General features: G+C 44.6%; 1 protein-coding gene across 1 annotated transcript in view; it reads left to right on the plus strand.

Moving 5' to 3' along the window:
- Positions 1-20451: 20451 nt before the first annotated feature.
- Snw1 (SNW domain containing 1) overlaps positions 20452-20894 on the plus strand; it is a 31295-nt gene continuing 30852 nt past the window's right edge. The window contains exon 1 of the mRNA XM_075948314.1: positions 20452-20557. Coding sequence (XP_075804429.1) covers positions 20544-20557 — 14 coding nt within the window. The 5' untranslated portion in view covers positions 20452-20543. The remainder of the gene's footprint in view (positions 20558-20894) is intronic.

Below are 20894 nucleotides of genomic sequence, written 5' to 3' on the forward strand. Positions count from 1 at the left end.
CTGTGTCCAAATACTTTAAAAGGGGGAGAAAGATTTATTTGGGTTCATCAGTTTGAAGCTTTCTGTCCACAGTCAGGCAGCCCCCAGTGTAGTGGAGCTGTCTTAATTAGGGTTTCTAGAGCTGTGAGGAGACATCACAATGCCTATAAAGGGAAACATTTCCCTGGGGCTGGCTTACAGTTTCAGAGGTTTAGTCCATTATCCTCATGGCAACGTGCAGCAGACGTGGTGCCGGAGAAGGTACTAAGAGTTCTACATCTTGATTCACAGGCAGCAACTCTGCCACACTGGACGTGGCTTGAGCATAGGAAACCTCAAAGCCCCTCCCCATAGTGACACAGCTCCTCCAGCAAGGTCGCACCTCCTAATAGTGCCACTCCCTATGGGGGTCATTCTCTTTCAAACTACCAAAGGAGCTGTGTGAACAACAAATAGGAGCATGTGACAGACAAAGATGGCCACCCCAGGGGGCCAGGAAATAGAGCAAGTCAGCCATCTTCTTTCTGCCACTTTGGTTCAGCCTATCAGATGGCTAATTTGGAGTAGATCTTCTCCATTTAAGTAGTTCTTCCCACCTCAATTAACCTACTCTACAAAAATCCCTCAGACATGCCTACAGGTTTGTTTCCATGGTGATTTGAAATCCCATCCTTTTGGAAGTCAAAATTAACCATCACAGCAACAAAGACACTAGAGGAGGCAACCTTGCTTCTCCAAAAATGCCACATCATGTTCTTCTGTTCATCAAAAAAACGATGAGGCTCTGGTGTGGCAATGGACCACAGCAGAAAAGAGAGGGAGAGGGGAGAAAGGCAGGTAGGTCAAGAGAAACATCAGAAAGGCTTTTCCCAGAAGGGATGATGCACAGCTTTAATCCCAGCACTCAGAGGCAGGTGTGCCTCTGTAAGTATGAGGCCAGCCTGGTCTACATAGTGAATCCCAGGACAGCCAGGGCTATATAGAGAAACCCTTTCTCAAAAAAAGAAAAAGAACAAAGAAAAAAACAGGCTTTTGTCCAAAGGAAGAATAAAAAAAAAAAAGTGGGGGGGGGGGGGCAATGCCCAAATGCAACTGCAGCGAGCAATTACAGAACAATAGCTAACTGTTTTCTGTAATTAGAGGGAGAAAACCATCACCAGTGAGGATGAGAGCTGCTTTGTCTTCCTGGACCCTCTGCACCCAAAGAAGAATGGGGCTCATGTGAGATGCAGACCAGGGACTTCAATGTCTTTTTTAGTTGTCTTGGGAAATTAATCTCACACTAGCCTTCCAGTGCCAGGAAAGGAGGGCAGAGCGGGCGGCAAGGACTCTCTTACTCGGAGAGACAGGCAATTGGAAATGGGAGTCGTGCTGAGGCCAGTGGCATCCTGGGAGAGGAAAGGATCTACGCGCTGATAGCTGCAGGTGGGGAGGTTGGCATCGCTGCAGGAGGAGGAGGAGGCAAATGGGCTCTGGCACCATTTCTCATCCCCCCCCCCTTTTGCTAAACTCCCAGGTGTAAATCCTCACGTTTTATAATAACCATGGATTACCACCTATAAATTTTTTTTGTTTTTTTAAAGATTTATTTATTACGTATACAATGTGCCTCCTGCATGTACACCTCCATGCTAGAAGAGGGCACCAGATCTCATTACAGATGGTTGTCAGCCATCATGTGGTTGCTGGGAATTGAACTCAGGACCTCTGGAAGAGCAGCCAGTGCTCTTAACCTCTGAGCCATCTCTCCAGCCCCCACCTATAAATTTTTGAAGGTTTTTTTTTAATCAACAGTTAGAATCACTGTGGTATATGTCAACTACATTTGCGCTCATTCACCACATAGCAGCTCACAGCTATCTGTACCTTCAGTCTAAAGGGATCAGAGCGCTTCTTCCGGCCTCTGAGGACACTGCACGCAGGTGCAGACAACATGGCGAGTCTTCCAGCAATCAGGTTATTGGTGCTGGTGCACAGGCCCAGGGGATTAACACCTGTCTTAGTTAGGATCTACTGTGATGAAACAGTGACCAAAAGCAACTCTGTTTCACTTACACCCACAGTTTATCACTGAAGGAAGTCAGGGCAGGAATTCAAGACAGGAACCTGGAGACAGGAACTGACTCGGAAGCATGGAGAAGAGCTCCTTACTAATGCTTACTCAGCCTGCTTCCTTATGGCACCAAGGACTGAGAGCCCAAATACGGCACTACTCAAAATGGGCCTGGCCACATTGATCACTAATAAAGAAAATGCTCTACAGAGTCACCCACGGGTCAATCTTATGGAGACATTTTTCTCAATTGGGTCTTCCCTCTCCCCAAACAACTCTAGCGTGTGTCAAGTTGACATAAAACTAGCCAAAACAACCCCCAAAGGCTGAGGCCCCATCAGTAGGACATGGTGATGTACACCACGAAGGAAAACACTCGAGAGGTCGCTGGCAGGAGGATCATGAGTTCAAGGCCAGCTTGGAGAGCTCAGCTATCATGTACTCTCTAAATAAATCTTTTCTGCACCGGGAGTCTAAGCTCCTGCTGCCACAAAGAAAGTATTGCATTATTATATTATATCTATAATATACACTCGCCTTCATTTTCTGTAAGCTAAGGCTCCTCTCACATACAGAATTTTTTAAATATTTATTTATTTATTATGTATACAAATGTTCTGTCTGTGTGTATGCCTTCAGGCCAGAAGAGGGCACCAGACCTCATTACAGATGGTTGTGAGCCCCCATGTGGTTGCCGGGAATTGAACTCAGGACCTTTGGAAGAGCAGGCAATGCTCTTAACCACTGAGCCATCTCTCCAGCCCCCTCACATACAGAAATTTTAAAAGCATTTTACACAAATAAGTTTTCTGAGCAGAGTTTAAGGCTTTCTTGGTGGCTGGAGGGTCATATCCATAAGTCAGAATGATATGTGTGCCACACGGGGCAGAGCTTGACTGACGTCATGCCATCCCTACTATAATGGGATGCTTTCCCCAAACTATAAGCCATAATAAACCCTCCCTCCTCTCTAAGAGAGAGAGGGATGCAGGAATTCCTCCTGAGCTTGATGAGATGGATAGAACTATTTCCTTCTTGCTGTTATTCAACATGCAATATCTTTTCTTTTTTCATGTTTAAATCATATTTCTATTACGTGTGTGCACATGTGTGTACATGTGTATGTGGGCAGAAATACAAGTGCCCTAATGCGTGTGTGGAGGTCAGAAGAGAGCTCGTGGAAGTCGGTTCTCTCTTTTCACCATACGGTTATGAGGGAACAAACTGAGGTCAGCAGGCTTTACCTACTGAGCCAACTCACTGACCAAATTTCTTAAAAAATAAATAATTAGGACCAGAAGAATGGCTGAGAGGATAAAGACATTTACCACGCAAGCCTGACAACCTGAGTTCAATCCCAGAACCCACTTAAAGGTAGGAGAACACTCATGGCACAAAGTTGTGCTCTGCCCACTTCAACTCACTATGGCATGCAGACCCACACGTACACATCACATGTGTGCACACACACACATACACACACAATAATACTACTAATAATAAATTTTTAAACATAAAAACTGCCAGCAGTGCTGGTGCACACCTTTAATCCCAGCACTTGGGAGGCAGAAGCAGGCAGATAGATCTCTGTGTTTGAGGCCGGTCTGGTCTACAAAGTGAGTTCCAGGACAGCCAGGACTGTTGCACTGAGAAACCCTGTATAAAAATATAAAATAATAAAAAATAAAAGCACTCCCACATCCTTCCTCATATATAGATCGCCACACTAAATGGCTTATTCTATGTCTAGGCATAGAAATGTATGAGATGATTTCAGCGTATTTCTAGTATTAACCCTTCATTACTACAACGGAGTAAATGAGGAAGGCTAACTTAAAAGGAAAAGGGGGTTTCTTAGTTACTGGAGGTTGGAAGTTAAACAGCATGCTGATAACTTTGTAAAGACAGCCTTGACTATATCACAACATGGTTGCAAGAGTGTGTGTATATTGCCCTGCTTTTTTTAAAAAAAGATTCATTTTTATCTTATATGTATGGGTGTTTTGCCTGCATCTTTATCAGTGCACCATGTGTGTGTAGTGCCTACTGAGGCCAGAAGAGGGCACTGTATCCTTTGGAACTGGATATACAGATGCTTGAGAGCCACGGTATGGATGCTGGGAATCTGAACCCAAGTCTCGTGGGAAAGCAGCCAGTGCTCTTAACTGCTGAGCCACATCATGAAGCATCTGTTACACCCTCTTAAAAACCTTATCTAATCCTTATCACTTCCAAATGGCCTCACTCTAAGCGCTATAGTCAGGGTAGTTTCTACCCTCTTGATGCCATTAGCATCTGACTCCAGAAACTAAACTCCTGTCTGAATTTCAGGATGTGATCCATACTCAACTCATCCATCACCATCTTGTTTAACCACAAAGCAAGGAACCTATCAACTTCTACCAGAATTGGACTCTGAATCCAACATAAAGAGCCTCCTATTCATTCAATGTGCTTGGGTTTAATCATGGCAGTCAGGAAGAAGAAGCAGGCAGATTCTGAGTTTGAGGTCAACCTGGTCTGCAGAGCAAGTTCCAGGACAACCAGGGCTAAACAGAGAAGCTTTTTCAAGGATCAAAAAAGAAAAAGTGAGATAATTTATGCTACATGAGCTAAAACCATAAATGGATTAAACCACATTTAAAAAAATTTAACTCCTTGAGTTCATTATGATACAAAAATAATTAGTCACCTCTGAAAGCTGCTAGGAAACCACATAATTATTTTTAAAACGTGGTTGTTAGGGGCTGGGAATGTGGCTCAGTATCTGTGATGTTAATCTTGATTGCACTAGGAGTTACCTAGGAGATTCACCAAGCACAGCTCTGGAGGCCTATGCGAGGGAGTTCCAGAGACAAGTGGTCAGGAGGACTCTGACCTACCAATGCTTTAATACATTGATGGATTCCAAGTTTGAATATTCTAGTGAGAGGTAGTGGAACTGTCGAAGCCAGTTATGGAGGTAGTTCATTGAAAGCATGCCTTTGCAAAGAAGGCAAACCACTTTAGAAGGGCATCCTGGCCCTTTTCCTCTTACTTTCTGTCTCATATTTAATAAGAGGCAAACCGTTTGTCTGTACCGTATGCTCTTTGGCATGTCGTTCTGCCTCACCATGCAGGGACTGGAAGCAATGGAGCCAGGTGACCACGGACCAAAGCATCTCAAAGTGGAAATTAAATCTTTACTCCTTTAACTCTTGTCCGGCAGGTGCTTGGTCACGGTGATGGAAGTTTCCCATGGTGGTAAATCCTTGACATGCAAGGATTGAGTTTGATGCTCATCACTACAGCAGAGGGCAGGAGGGTTAGAGATGCCCATTGGTGATAGAGCGTATGTCTATCATGTATAAGGCCCTGAGTTCAATCACCAGTTCCTCACACACAAAAATATCTATGTATATATTCTATAGATCATATATTTTATGTATATCAATATTGAGACTGTGCTTATTAAAGAGAATCAAATGCTTTCTTTTGTGCTCTATTTTGAGAAGACAATAAAATAGTTGATGGAAGGAAATTTAAGCGGGATTCTTTCTTCTGATTGGTTGGATGGTCAACTGGTTGTTTATTTTTGTTGTTATTGTTGTTGTTGTTCATTTTTTTTGAGATGGGGTCTCATGTAACCAATACTACCCTTGAACTCTTCATCAGGAGGCTGCCTCTGTCTTTCTAGTGTTAGACTTTCAGATATACACCAATATGTCTTGCGGAAATTTTTCCTTTAAAGAAGTATTCCATTTGGCCAGGTGGTGGTGGCACACGCCTTTAATCCCAGCACTTGGAAGGCAGAGGCCGGTGGATCTTTGTGGGTTCAAGGCCAACCTGGTCTACAAGAGCTAGTTCCAGGACAGGCACCAAAGCTACAAAGAAAAAAAAAAAGAAGTATTCCAATTGAAAAAGGGAAAATAAGTGGCAGAATTAGACTGTCATCAACTTGCAATCCTTAATGATTGACAGGTGTAACATCAACCATGAGTGACGGCTAGCAAGACATCTGATCCTTCAAATAGATGCAAATGCCCCCACATTGTTTTAGCCTTGTCCCACCTCACCGCAAAAACAAAGTGAATGTCTGAATGTTGTCAGGTCTCTATATTAATGAAGGATCTATGTGAAACAGACAGGATTCTGTACAAAGTGTTGAATAGCATCAAGCCATTACATGACTGACCAGCAAGACAAAGGATGAAGACCCTTACCACCAAGCCTGACAACTCAGGTTAGATTATCCAAGATCCACCAAATGGAAGGATAAAAGGAATTTCTCTTGCCCCCACATATTCACCATGGCATGCACATGTGTGGACACATGCAATAAATAAATAAATGTAATAAAAAATAAATTACTAAATCAAGGCCATGGGAAAGTCTCCAGGTCAAATGATCCAGTTTCTTTGATAAAAGTGAGTGGAAATAAATAAAGGGGGATGCTGGCAGGATGGCCCAGTGGTTTGGGGCACTTATTGCTCCAACAGAGGACCTGGGTTCAATTCCCAGCACCCACATGGCAGCTCACAACCATTTGCAACTTGAGTTCCAGAGGATCTGATGTCCTCTTCTGACCTCCTCATGCCCTAGACACACATGTAGTACACAAACATACATATAGGCAAAACAACCATAGAAATGAAAATAAATGATTTTAATGTAATTAATATTGGTATTACATCCTAGTTTTCCAACCTTTGAGTAGGTTTGAAGTTTTATTATATCAAATAGTCTACAGGTTCATATTAAGAACTTTTAATTTCAGAGCCGGGCAGTGGTGGCTCACACCTTTAATCCCAGCACTCGGGAGACAGAGGCAGGAGGATCTCTGTGAGTTCGAGGCCAGCATGGTCTACAAAGTGAGTTCCAGGACAGGATCCAAAGCTACAGAGAAACCCTGTCTCGAAAAAAAAAAACAAAAAAAAAACCTTTTAATTTCAGAAAATACATTTTAGAATACTCATAATCCTACTTTCAGAGATAATCACTTCTATTAGTTTACAGTATAGCCTTCTAACCTTTTAAATGGTATCTACTGTGTATATCCTGCTATGAATATTTAATATTCATATATTAAAAATATATTAATTTTTAATCTGCTTAATTCAAAAAAGACATACTTTCTCTTTTCACTAAAAGTCCCAAAAATATTATTCTTAATGTTTACAATTGTATTTCTAGTTTCTAAAATTTATTGAATCATTCCTCTTTTTCATTTTTTTAAAATTTTTTTTCTTTTTCATTTTTCATTTATATGTCTGGGTGAGTGTATGCCATATGGTTAGGGGTGCTCCATTGGTTATGAGTCACTTGCTGTGCTGGTGCTGAGGTATATCCACCGAGAAGACTGCTTAGACATGGGTTTAAGCCAATAGAAAGTCTTTATTAGCCGGCCAGTGTTCGAGACCCCAGTGCAGCCCCGAGCCTTTTTCAGGGTGAGCTTTTAGGCACAAAACCACATCCTTGGTTGCCATGCTTCTGTTAGCAATAACAGTTAGCCAGAACCACAGAAGCCAAAAGGCCAGGTCAGTACATTCAGAGACTTCCCCAGAACCATGGACTTTGATGAATTAAGTCTTTGTTTTTCATTTTGGCAGGTGGTGCTACTTACTTGCTGAATTTTATGACCTGAATGGACATCCATCATGATGTCAGTTGTGCTAAAGTCTGGGGACCTGTTACACTGGGATCCAAACTCGGGTCCTCTGGAAGAGCAGCAGGCCTCTTAGTCGCTGAGCCGACCTTTCCAGCCCCTCAATCCTGTCTCGGCTGCTAGTGTTTGCTGCTATGGACATCCTCGGCATTCTCCACTAGAGGGAGCACTGATGGTGTGTGTGTGTGTGTGTGTGTGTGTGTGTGTGTGTGTGTGTGTGTGTGTGTGTGTGTGTGTGTGTGTAAGGCTGAGGCAGGAGTACGACAGGGCCAGCTTTGACAACACAGCAAAGATCTCCCCCCACCCCATATTAAAAAGAGAATATAACACTTAATTTCAACACTTCGGAGGCAGAGGCAGGTGAATCCCTGTGAGTTTGAAACCAACATGTTCTACATAGAGAGTTACAGAACAGCCAGGGCTGCATCAAAGACCTTGTCTCAAAAAAAGAAGAGGAAGGGAGGAAATATAAACATTTTTCAAGTGCATAATAAATACTGCCAAACTTCCTTCAAAAACAAAGGATTTTATACACTTCTCTAACAGCAATGAGAGTAACGAGGAAATGTCCCTTATCCCTAAAATGTTTTTCTGTTTTTGAGGCAGGGTCTCACTCTCTGCCTCCTGAATGCGGGGATTAAGGGTGTGCAGCCACAACCAGCAAGAAATCTGTAACTGGTTATAGAATCAATTCGCACTCAGAACAACCTTCTGAACACTTTTAATTTGCCAGATTTAACAAAGAGCCTAAGTGAAAAGAGCAGCTAGTAAGTGTGTGGAAGGCAGACACACCTGTCTTTAGTTTCCACCAGCTATATGACGTTGGTGGCGTTAAGGGCTCTCTCTGGGCCCGTCTCCTCATCTCTAAAACAGAGGAAAGAATGGTATTTCTTTGGTGGGCCACACTGTGAGCCCAGTACTTGGGATGCTAAATCTGGCATTTTGCCTCTTGTTCAAGCCAGTCTGGGCTATATAGTGAGTTCCAGGAAAATATCAGGAATACAAAACGAGACCCTGTCTCAAAAGCACAAATAGACAAACAAGCAAGAGTCACATTTCCTAGAGGTCATGGCCACTGAGTGAGATGATTAAATTATGATGTATTAGCTATTCTTTCCCAGAGACTGTTCTTGTCCTGGCAAATGTTAGCTATAACTGTCACCATTACTGTCTCTATTGTAGTTTGGCTCCCAGAAGAATAAAATTAATAGTTTAGTGATAGTGGTTTTCCTTTACTTGAAGGGAATGTTTTCACTGAGCATTGCCGATAGTTCCTGGATCCATTCAGATGCTTTAAGCTGCTACAAGCAACAGATACCCCAAGGCAAGCCAACATCACTGGAGCGCTTGGAGAGATGAAGAGCTCACACTGCCTATTTTTGTAATTCTTTGGGCTCTGACCCTGAATGCTGCTTGAGCCCTGCCTATGCTAGCATCACTAGAGCAAAGCTGATGTGACCCGAAGCCCATGTTCCTACTTTGACTTCCAGATGAAAAAAGTCCTTTCCCACTTCCACCCAATTAAATCTTATTCTCTCCATAGCCCTGGCTGTCCTGCAACTCGAGCTGTAGACCAGTCCTGTCTGGCCTCGAGCTTACTGAGATCTGTCTGCCTCTGTCTTTCAAGAGCTGTGTCAAAAACATGTGTTCATAGCTAGGGAGATGACTCCATCAGTAAAGTACTTGCCATGCAACTCCAAGGACATGAGTTTACTCACAAGGGCTCCTGTTCAAAGCCAGGCATAACAGGGCAGGCCCACAATCCCAGCATTAAAGGGACAGAGACAGGGAGATCTCTGGGGCTTTGCTGGCCAGGCAACCTCATTGAATTTGCAAGCTCCAGGTTCAATGAGATATGTGTCTCAAAGCAAGTTGAAGATACCTTGGGCTGGAGAGATGCATCAATGGTTAAGAGCGCTGGCTGCCCTCCCAGAGGACCCAGGTTTAATTCCCAGCACCCACATGGCAGCTCACAACTGTCTGTAACTCCATTTCCAGGCTCCCATGGGCACCAGTCATGCATGTAGTATATAGATATAAATACAGAGAAAACATTCATAAAACATACACATAAAATAAAACAATAATTTTTTAAGTGTAAAGAACGGAATTAAGAGCCCCAAACAGATCTGTACATATGGATACTTGCTACATGGCAGACGGCCCTGCAGATCAGCCGAGGAAGAACAGGTTTTTAAATAAACACTGCTGATAAAGCTGAACATCCATGGAGAAAAAGTGAAATTGGACTGAGTCCTATCTTGCATCACAGACAATATGCAATTCCACCTGGTGGAGTTGATGTAAACGCAAAAGGGATGACTATAAAGCTTCTACAAGATAAGAGCTAGCACAGGAAAGACTTTCTCAAACAAGATGCAAGGAAGGCCAACCACAATGGAAAATATCCAGAAGTATGCTAACCGCAGAATTAAATTATTTTGTTTACCAAAAGATATCTTTGTGAGAGCAATAAGGCAAGCAAAAGAGTGGAAGATATTGGCAGCAGATAAAGGACTAGTATCCAGCCACATGTAAAAGTCTCACAAAGAATTAGGAAAATGCAAGGGGACTTTCTCAGTGACCAGACACTTAGGCTTATCTCCAGCCAGCTCTTACAACTTAAATTAACCCATTTTTATTCATCTAGGTGCTGCCCTGAGGCTTATTTGCATCATCTATGAACTGCCATGTTGCTTCTTCCAAGTCTGGCTTACGATCCCCCAGACTCTGTCCTTCTTCTTCCCAGCATTCTCTCTGCCCCCAAAATCCTGCCCAGCTATCAACCAGCTTTTTATTAACAATGAGAGCAACACATTTTCACAGAGTACAGAAGTATTATCCCGTAGCAGAAAAAGACATGCATCGCATAAATTGAAAAAGAAATCCAAGGTAGGAATGACAAGATGGGTGCAGTGCTTGCTATGTAAACAAGAAGACCTGAGTCTGACCCCCCAGCATTCTTTAGGTAAAAGCTGGGTGTGGTGGTAGTCTTGGTAATCCCAGCACTAGAGAGGCAGAGACAGATGGATCCCTGGGCTCACAACCCAGCCAACCTAGCCTTGGCAAGCCCCAGTCCCAGGAAGAGACTCACTCTCAGAAGAAGCTTTTTGTGCAGCGAACCATGGTTGATGCAGAAACTCACAAGTGGCCAAAGCACAGAGAATAAACACCGTGGCATGTGCAGTCACAGATGCAGCATCAATATCAACCCACCCACCCCTGGCTACCAAGGCCCAGTGAGCCATCTCTGAAGTGGAGATGGAAAGATTGTGGGAGCCAGATGTTGGGAAGGACCAGAACAAAACAGCGTGGTCTGGGCACGACAGAAGCACTGACTCGTGAAATAACAGCAGCTGTGGTTTCCTGCACAAGAACAATCCAGTCAATGTTCTAGCATGGAGTGGGGAGGAGTTCATGAGCACCCACCCCTGGCAGAGATGCTATTGATAGTTAATGGTTTCTATGGCAATGGAGAGTCTATATTCTTTAGGGATATGGCCCCACTAAGCCAACCACACACGCTAGTGGAAGGCCCAGAACTCTTAAGTTCATGGGCTGCATGAATTAGATGCATTAGTTTATTTAAAAAAAAAAAAAGCTAGTTGCAGTGGTTCAAACCTTTAATCCTAGCACTGGAAAGGCAGAAGAAGACAGATCTCTGTGAGTCTAATGCCAGCCTGGTCAATAGTGAGTTCCAGGCCAGCCAGGGCTACAGAGACCCTGTCTCAGAAAAGGGGGAGTGGGGGAGTGGGGAAGGGTTGAGGAGGTGGGAGTAGATCTTAAAGCAGTTATGGGGAGAGTGGGAAGTGAATGTGCTCAAACCCTACTGTATGAAATTCCCCCAAAATTAAAAATATTATGCCACCAACAAAAAATGGACAATACCTGAGGAACGGCACCCAGAGTTGAATTTAGGTCTCCACATGGAACTAGATGGTGAGAACCTATTGCTGAAGACATCATAGGCTTTGGATACAAAGAGCAGTGAAATCAACGAGAGCTGAGCTGGAAGCATCTTCCCTGATGCACAGAAGGTGCTGTGCAGGCTGCTGGGAGGGAGACAAGATTATCAACTGCTTTATGCTGCTGAGGACCCTGTGTACTACAACAATGCGTGCCAGGCAAGACATGCACATCCTGCAATAACGAGAGTAGTGAGAGGCCAGTCGCTTTCTGGTTGGATCTGAGGCCTGGTTCATGGGAGGGAACACATGCCTGGTACAGTATGGCTGGGGAGGTCACAGGCCCTGGTGGGGAAATCTGTGTTTTGTTAAACAGAGATGTAATCCAACTGCCTTCTAAATATTTATGTTTACACCCATAGACTAGTGCTGCTCTCAACCTATGTCAGAGAAAACACTCTGCTGTTGTTGTTGTTTGCGGGGGCCAATGGTTAATGCAGAGACACACGACAGGTCAAAGTGCTGAAACTAAGTGCCTGTTGAGTACTTGGCCTTGGAGCATCTGTATCACTCCATCCGAGGTTCAAGAACATGGTGGGAGAAGAAGCAAAAGGACAGTGATGCTAGAGGACTAAGGGGAGGGCCATAAAAGACCACACCCAGCAATGTCCACCCTTTAGACATGCAAAGTCTAGGGGTTTATATGGTATTCACAATGTACAACCATCATCTTCTAATTTTAGAGCTTTTTACTTCTCATCACCCCGAAAGGAAACCCTCACCCACGAGGAGCCATCTCTCCTTTCCAGCCCCTGCTTCCTGCATACCTCAGCCCCGGGAAACTGCCAATCCACACTCCCTATGAATATAGCTCTTCTGAACATCTAATATAAATGCAGTGGCGCAGCAGCTACAATTTCATGGCATATTTCTTCCCCTTAGCATAATATTTTCAAGGTTCATATACATTGGAGCCTGTATCTATACATCATTCCCTCTTACCAGCAAAGACTGTAGTATACGGACTTACTACATTTGACTTATCTATTCAAAAAAACGTGTTTTTGTTTTTAAGATTTTGAGGAATTACCAAGTGCTTTCCCCAAACAGTTGCACCATTTTACATGCCCCACCAGAGTTTCATTTTCTGTTGCTGTGTGTTTCTGGTTTTATCTTCTTTTTACGTGTGTGTTTATTTAATGTGCGTGTATGCATGTGTGTGTTACATGCGTGTGGGCAAACACGCTACACTGCACGCGTGGAGGTCAGAGGACAACTTGTGGGAACTGGTTCTCTTCTTCCACCACTTTAGTAGTGATTAAACTCTCATCTTCAAGCTTGGCAGCAAGTGTCTCTTTGTAGGGCATCGAGGAAGCTATGAGCGAATGTATCTTTTTGACACCAGCGTGGCCCATCAAGGACTCTGAGACCAGTTGGCCCACGGTAAATTGGTAAAGTCGTTGCTCATGCAAGCCAGGCTCAAGAGGGATGGCAAAGCTGCTGGTTGTCTTCTGAGTCACAGAGTGGGAGAATTCCGCCTGCCACAGAGAAACTAGTTTCTTTCTTTCTATTTAAGATTTATTCATTTAGTTTATGTGTATAAGTGCACTATCAGCATGTATGCTTGCATGCCAGAAGAGGGCAGCAGAGCCCACTATAGATGGTTGTGAGCTGGCCATGTGGGTACTGGGAATTGAACCCAGGTCCTCTGGAAGAGCAGCCAGTGCTCTTCACCGCTGAGCCATCTCTTCAACCTGAGAAGCTAGTTTCTATTATTTAAAAACCTAAAACAGGATGGGCAGGTGGTTCAGTGCATAGTGTGCTTACTACGTAAGCATGAAAACCAGAATATGGATCACCACAACCCGCATGAAAATGTGGGTGGGCCTGGAAGCCTGCCTATGATTCCAGTATGAAGGAGATGGATACAGGGAGGGTGCGACATAAGCTGCCTGGCCATGCTGGCCTATTGGCACATGGTGGTTTAGCAAGAGTCCCTGCCTCCATCTGTCAGTAGAAGAAAGATCTAAGAAGAGACCCAGTGTCAACCTCAGACCTCCGCACGCGTATGTACTTTCAAAGACATACACACCCACTCACATGCATATACACTTATACATATGCACATGCCAAAAAGCCTGGAAATGTTTCCTGCCCTTCATCTGGAGAAATAACCCATTGTGACTATTGCCGTATAACTAGGTTGTGAAAGAAAAGTTTCCCAATATTGGGAGCTTGTGTTCATGGCATTTTGAAGCATCTCTGGGGAGCCAAAAAGATCCCAGAGATTAAGTGCAGTTGGACTTGGAGCCAGAAAGGGCTTGGTCATAGGCAGGGCTCTCAAAATGGTCTTTCTCTGCAATAAGTAGGTCTTCAGAGACACTACCCCACACACACACCAGAAGCAGTCTAGACAAGGAAGTTCAAGATTAGATCAGTAGACAAAAGAAATAACAGAAGTTGCTTCTACTTTCTCTAGACCTTCCCAGATCCTTATGTCACCCACCACCCAAACATCTGCAGGTCCTACTAGGCCCCACCCATAAGTGGTATACGACATCACCAAGAAGCAGTCTCTACATGTTCAGCACCTGGTTGTGCTCCCAAGCATCAGGTACCACCTGAGAAGGACCCTGACCTTTAAAGCAGAAACCAGGGGGGCTGGAGAGATGGCTCAGAAGTTAAGAGCATTGCCTGCTCTTCCAAAGGTCCTGAGTTCAATTCCCAGCAACCATATGGTGGCTCACAACCATCTGTAATGGGGTCTGGTGCCCTCTTCTGGCCTGCGGGCATACACACAGACGGAATATTGTATACATAATAAATAAATATTTTAAAAAAATAAAGCAGAGGAGCTGGAGAGATGGCTCAGTGGTTAAGAGCATTGCCTGCTCTTCCAAAGGTCCTGAGTTCAATTCCCAGCAACCACATGGTGGCTCACAACCATCTGGCGCCCTCTTCTGGCCTTCAGGCATACAGACAGACTATTGTATACATAATAAATAAATATTAAAAAATAAATAAATAAAGCAGAAACCAGCTGGGAGTCATGGTGCATGCCTGGATCCCAACACTTGAGTGGCTGAGAGGAAAAAAAAATTGAGTTTCATCCCAGCTTGGACTACATAACAAGATCTTGTTGTAAGAGAAATAAAAACAAGCAAACAGAAGAAATAAAAACTATTTTTTGCTGGGCCGATGAGATAACTCGGTGGGAAATGACACCTGCTACCAAACTTGATGACCTGAGTTTGAACCCCAGGATCCTCACAGTAGGTGGAGAGAGCTGACTCCCGAAAGTTCCCTCTGACCTCTACATGCACCTACGTGCATACATAGCCCAATAAAATACTGGTTATAGAAAGAGCGGGTGTGGAGGGGAGGTGGGGAGAAGAAATAGGAGGAGAGAAGGAGAGGAGGGAGGGGAAACTGTGGTTGGGCTCTGGGGTGGTTTGAATGAAAATGGCCCCCAACAGAAGTAGCACTTGTTGGAGGAAGTGTGTCACTGTGTGGCGGGCTTTGAGCTCTCTTTTTCTCAAGCTTCCCTCAGTATGACAATCAGTCAACTTCCTGTTGTCTGTAAGATGTAGGACACTAGGCTATTGCTCCAGCACCAGGTCTACCTGCACACTGCCATGCTCCCCTTCACAATCATAACGGACTGAACCTCTGCCACCCTCAAATTAAATGCTTTCTCTATGAGGGTTGCCGTGATCATGGTGTCTCTTCACAGAAATAGTATACCCTGACTAAGATAGGGTTAAAATAAATGAATAAATTTAATTAGTAAAAACATTATTTAATTAAAAAAATTGTGTGTGTATGGATGTTTTGCTGTCTGTACATCACATATGTGCCTGGTACCAATAGAGGGCAGAAGCGAGCTCTGGATCCCCAGCAGGTACCCACCCACGAAAGCTTGTGTGGAGATCAGAGGGAAACCTTCAACCCTCTATTCTCTCCTTTCATCTTGGGAATCTCTGGAATCAAACTCAGGCTGTAAGCTCAACAGCAAGTGCCTTTGTCTGCAGAGCCATCTTGTCAGCCCATTAACCAATATTACCGTATCACCGTTTTCCCCTTCAGGGTAATTAAACCATAGCCATCTACACCTTACCGCTACAGATCCTCGGATCACAGGCAGGCACAGGCTGATGGAACAGGGTATCTATCTTATTACTTCACAAAAGGGAAAGGACAGTAAATGAGCGGCCTCAGATACCTCAGACGGCTTTCTTCTGAACCCCAGAACACTTGCTAGTAACGAAAATGATCAAAATAAAGGACAGGGCTCAGAGCAAGGGGTTAATTGTTTCCCGCCAAGCTATTCAATAGAAAAGGAATCATTATCTTGGACCTAACGCTTCACCCCCATTAGATCCTTGTGTTTCACATCCCCTTAGGATTAGAGCCAGTGTTCCAAGGGAATAATTAAATCTGGGAAGAAATGGGGTCTGCAGGTGCCACGGAGTTTTTAAACAGGAACTCTCGGAGCTTGTGAGGACGCAGACAATAGAAACACTTCTCTCCGACTCGCCCACTCGAAGGACAGCTCAGTCCACAGGAGGTACCAGATCGAGTCTCAGCCAATGCAAAGGGACCCCAACTCTAAGCCTTCTGCAGTCAAAACTCGATTCTTCACACTTCAGAACATTTTTGGCTAACTTGATAAAAATTACTGTTATGCTTAGTATTCATATAAAAGCAGATTATACTCATGATAGAGGAAAAGATGAAACCCCTAAGGATTCATATCCTGAGAAATGTGTACAATCTACGGGAAGTCAACTTCAGAATGTTATTGGAAGATATGGAAGATGTGGGGGGAGGGGTGATGGAAGATTTTAATAAGTCAAAACCTAGCACACTTGTGAGTGAGTAAGAGCACATTAGAGTGTAAAGATAACAACTGTCTCCAAGAAAAATTATAGGCAACTCAATGCCAAATAAAATGCCTACAATTTAAAAAATAAAAAAAAAAGCTAGGAAGAGCTGAAGAGGACCCAGGGCCAGTTCCCAGCATCCCTTGGCAGCTCACAACTGTCTGCAACTTCAGTTCCAGGAGATCTCACTTCTGGCCTCACTAGACATACGCACAGTACACAGTGCACACACAGACATATATGAAGGCAAAACAGCCATACATAAAAATTTTAAATTAAACAAATTTCTTTGGTTTTCTCTTTTGTATGACTATAGGAGGGTGTTGCTTTTGTTGCTTTGTTTTTGGTTGCGGTTTTTGTGTTGTTTTGCTTTTTTAGAGACAGGGTTTCTCTGTGTAGCTCTGACTGTTCTGTAGAACAGAACTCATGGAGATCCAGCAGCTTCTGACTCCTGGGTGCTGGGATTAAAGATCTGTGCCACCACCATCTGGCCATCATAAAAGTTTTAAAAAAAGAATTCAAATGAAGGGTCACCAAGATGACTCAGTGGGTAAATGATGTAGGAGGGTCATCTGTCTATGTGTTACTTTCATTGGTCAATAAAGAAACTGCCTTGGCCTTTTAATAGGCCAGCCCTTAGGTGGGTGGAGTAGACAGAACAGAATTCTGGGAGGAAGAAAGCAAAGTCAGGCAGATGCCATGCTTCTCCTACCCAAGACAGAGAAACCCTGTCTCGAAAAACCCAAAATAAATAAATAAATAAACAAACAAAACAAAACCCTGTTTTTGAGCTAAAGAGATGGCTCTCTGTAGTTTTTGGTGCCTGTCCTGGAACTAGCTCTTGTAGACCAGGCTGGTCTCGAACTCACAGAGATCCTCCTGCCTCTGCCTCCCGAGTGCTGGGATTAAAGGCGTGCGCCGCCACCGCCTGGCTCCAGTCCTAGTTAATACTAATCCACTTTTGTCTCCTTCAAGTTTGCCTTTTTAAAGATTTCTTTTCTTTTTTTTTTTTTTTTTTTTTGATTTTTCGAGACAGGGTTTCTCCGTAGCTTTTTGGTTCCTGTCCCGGAACTAGCTCTTGTAGACCAGGCTGTCCTCGAACTCACAGAGATCCGCCTGCCTCTGCCTCCCGAGTGCTGAGATTAAAGGCGTGCGCCACCACCGCCCGGCTCATTTTTATTTTTTTTTACTCATGGGTATATATAAGTTTATGAGTATAGAGACATATTCTCTCTGTGTGTGTGCCGTGTGCGTGTATGCACACGGGAGACCAACAGATCGCTTGTGCTAGAGATACAGGCAGTTGTGAGGGAGCTGCTGAGTGTGGGCACTCGGAACCCGATTCTGGACGTCTATGAAAACAGCAAGCCCTCTTCCCCGGTAAGAGCCATCTCTCCAACCTTGCATTTACGTTTCTGAAGAGTTGAAGTCAGTTGTCTTACATAATTTATCACATTCTAGATTTTTCTGTCTTCCCTTGAGTTTTAAAAATTTGTCTCTCTCCTGGCTGTGGTGGCACACGCCTTTAACCCTACCACTTGGGAGGCAGAGGCAGAGAGATCTCTTTTTGAGGCCAGCCTGGTGTACAGAGTGAGTTCCAGGACAGCCAGTGATACACAGAAAAACTCTGTCTTGAAAGGGAGAGAGAGAGAGAGAGAGAGAGAGAGAGAGAGAGAGAGAGAGACAGAGAGACAGAGAGAGACAGAGAGAGAGACAGAGAGACAGAGATTGGAAGTGTCTGTGAAAGACACCGAAAAAAAAAGCAGCGTGCCAGAAAAGCTCTTCCTTGTACCAGAGAACATGATTAAAGCCTCAATAAGGAGCGCACCAGGACCCCAGACCTACAATAGCAGCATCAGGATCCATTTAAATCTACAGCAAAGAATGTGCCACACAGCCTTGCAGCTTTGCAGTCCCTTTCCTAAGCTTCCGTTTCAGAACCTGAGCTTTCATTCTGCTTTGGTGGTTTCGTTTAAAGTGTGGCCATCTCATCAACGCCCACATGTGAAACCTGGAGCCGTGTCCCCGCTTCCCTTTGAGAGCACACACATCCTCTTCCTACCTGCAGGAATGGAGCATCAGATCGCACTGACCCCTCTCCGCCATAAGTCACTGATCTCAATTCTTAGACTTCAACGTATGTGTGGACTCCAGAGTTCAGTAAACCCTTTGAAGGCTTTCGCTATGGTAAGGCTGCTGTCCACCACCTCCCTGTGGGCAGGGAGTTCAGGCTTTACCTGCCGGTGGAATTGGAGATGTGCCAACATCTGTTAGCACAGAGACACTCCTCATGCAGGGCTGTTCTGGATGTCCTGTGTGGGGCAAGAACCCATGCTATTGAGCATCAAAGCGCCGCAAAGCTATGCTGGTGAGGTTTATTCATATTATGCCACCTTTTTTTTTTTTTTAAAGAGTGGGGAATTGAACTCAGGGTCTCATGCTTGAGCCCTGAGCACCACTGAGTGAGCCCTCTCCTCAGCCCCCGTTAGCTCGTTAAAACTTCCTGAAAACTCTACCTTTCCAGGGAGTAAAACTGAGATAGAGGGAAGTTAGGTCTTCTGTTTCGCTCTTGTACATCCGCTAGGGGCTGAGACACAGACAACTTGGCGACTTACCAGAATCTACAGCAGATGAGGTGAGGAGACACGTGAAGACCCAGGACAGGAGAACCAAACCCACACCCACATAACTAAACAAAAGCACTGCCCGTGATACATGTGTGGGTGGAACTGCCGCAGCGCCCGTGCGGTTAGAGAACAACTTGAGGGAGTCAGTTTTCTCCCTCAGCCAAGTGGGTCCTGGGTCTGAACTCAGATAAAGCTCAGCAGCAAGAGCCTTTACCCACTGAGTCCCCAGATCAGCTTCACAGATCTCCTTTCTTAATTGCATTGTCATAAAAATTGCTTTTTTCTCTACAACCCTAGGGCAATGAGGGGTCACCATGATGCAAGTACCCAAATGATATGCCTCCGTGGGAAAGAGAATTGTCTACAAAAACACTTCCATCTCTTGCTTTCAATCCTACATCCCAGGTTTTGGACTATGATTTACTGATTTCCCACATTAATTATTTTAACATTGTCCTCAGTGATATCTTTTGTCTCTCATTACCATAGAAACCCAGACTGCCTCAATAATTGTCTTCCTTGAGTCAGGTGTGGTGACACATGCCTTTAATACGGGGGTCAGAGGCAAGCCGATCTCTGAGTTCAAAGCACCCTGGTCTATAGAACAAGTTCCAGAACAGCCAGGATTGCACAAATAAACTCTGTCTCGGAAAGAAAAAATTGTCTTTCTTATCCTTCTCTTTCACCCAGGCTTTCTACATAAAATTCTCCATCAGCTCCAAATTATCTACCGAATTAAATCTGAGATCCTTGATTTTAGTTTCCAGCACCTTCTCTGCTCCCTCCACATCTGTTTTTTAAACACACACACACATCTGTTTTTAAACAATTCATTTTTAAATAATAAGCTAGGTGACTGTTAACTGAATTATCAACTATAAGTACAGAGGCCGCTATATAGAGGAGGATCAGTCTTTACATCCTAATTCCATACGGTTAAGCTCCTAGATGTAGCACTCTTAAGGTGGGGGTAGATAATAGTATTAGCTTCCAAATTTATATCCTATCTTTTTGTTTTGTTTTTTGTTTTTTCAAGACAAGGTTTCTCTGTAGCTTTGGTTCCCGTCCTGGAACTAGCTCTTGTAGACCAGGCTGGCCTCGAACTCACAGAGATCCTCCTGCCTCTGCCTCCTGAGTACTGGGATTAAAGGCGTGCGCCACCACCGCCCGGTTTATATCCTATCTTGTACCATTACTAATATGCTAAACTCAGAGAGCATCTCCCCTGTAAAATCTATAAATGTAAGGAATTTCCTTCGTTAGGGCAGTTGCTGAGGGCAACTTTCTTTCCTTGAGAGAGACCGGCAGAATTCCCGCCCAAAAAACTACAAAGCCCATAGGGCCATTCGGCCAAAACGCCTGCGCAGTAAGCACTTCTTCCTTCGTGTTCCTCGTTCCCGGGCAAGAACCGCCCCGCGACGCTGTGGCTTGCGCTGGAAGAAGCGGAAGAAGATGGCGCTCACCAGGTGGGTTGTTGATTTGGGTCCTCGATACGGAAGGGTCTGGAAGTACCCATCTTTTCCTTTTTTCTGCCCGGACTGTGCGGGCAGTGACCTGGCCTGGGGCGCAGTAGTACCTTGGCCGAGACCATGGCTAGAACTACTCTCTGGCTTCCTTGGCGACTAGGCCGCGACAAAGCCGGGGTCTTTCCTTAGAGGCTTCCCGGGTTGAGTTCGCCCTTTCCCCGGGGCCCAGAGCCACGGCGTGGCCTCGCGCTGAAGAGCTCACGTGTGCTTCGCGTAAGCAGCGCGGTAGGTTGGCGAGCGCCCTGCGGACCCCAGCTGAGGCGGACGCGAGGCGCGG

Source organism: Microtus pennsylvanicus, chromosome 14, assembly GCF_037038515.1.
Source record: "Microtus pennsylvanicus isolate mMicPen1 chromosome 14, mMicPen1.hap1, whole genome shotgun sequence".
Classification (NCBI taxonomy): domain Eukaryota; kingdom Metazoa; phylum Chordata; class Mammalia; order Rodentia; family Cricetidae; genus Microtus; species Microtus pennsylvanicus.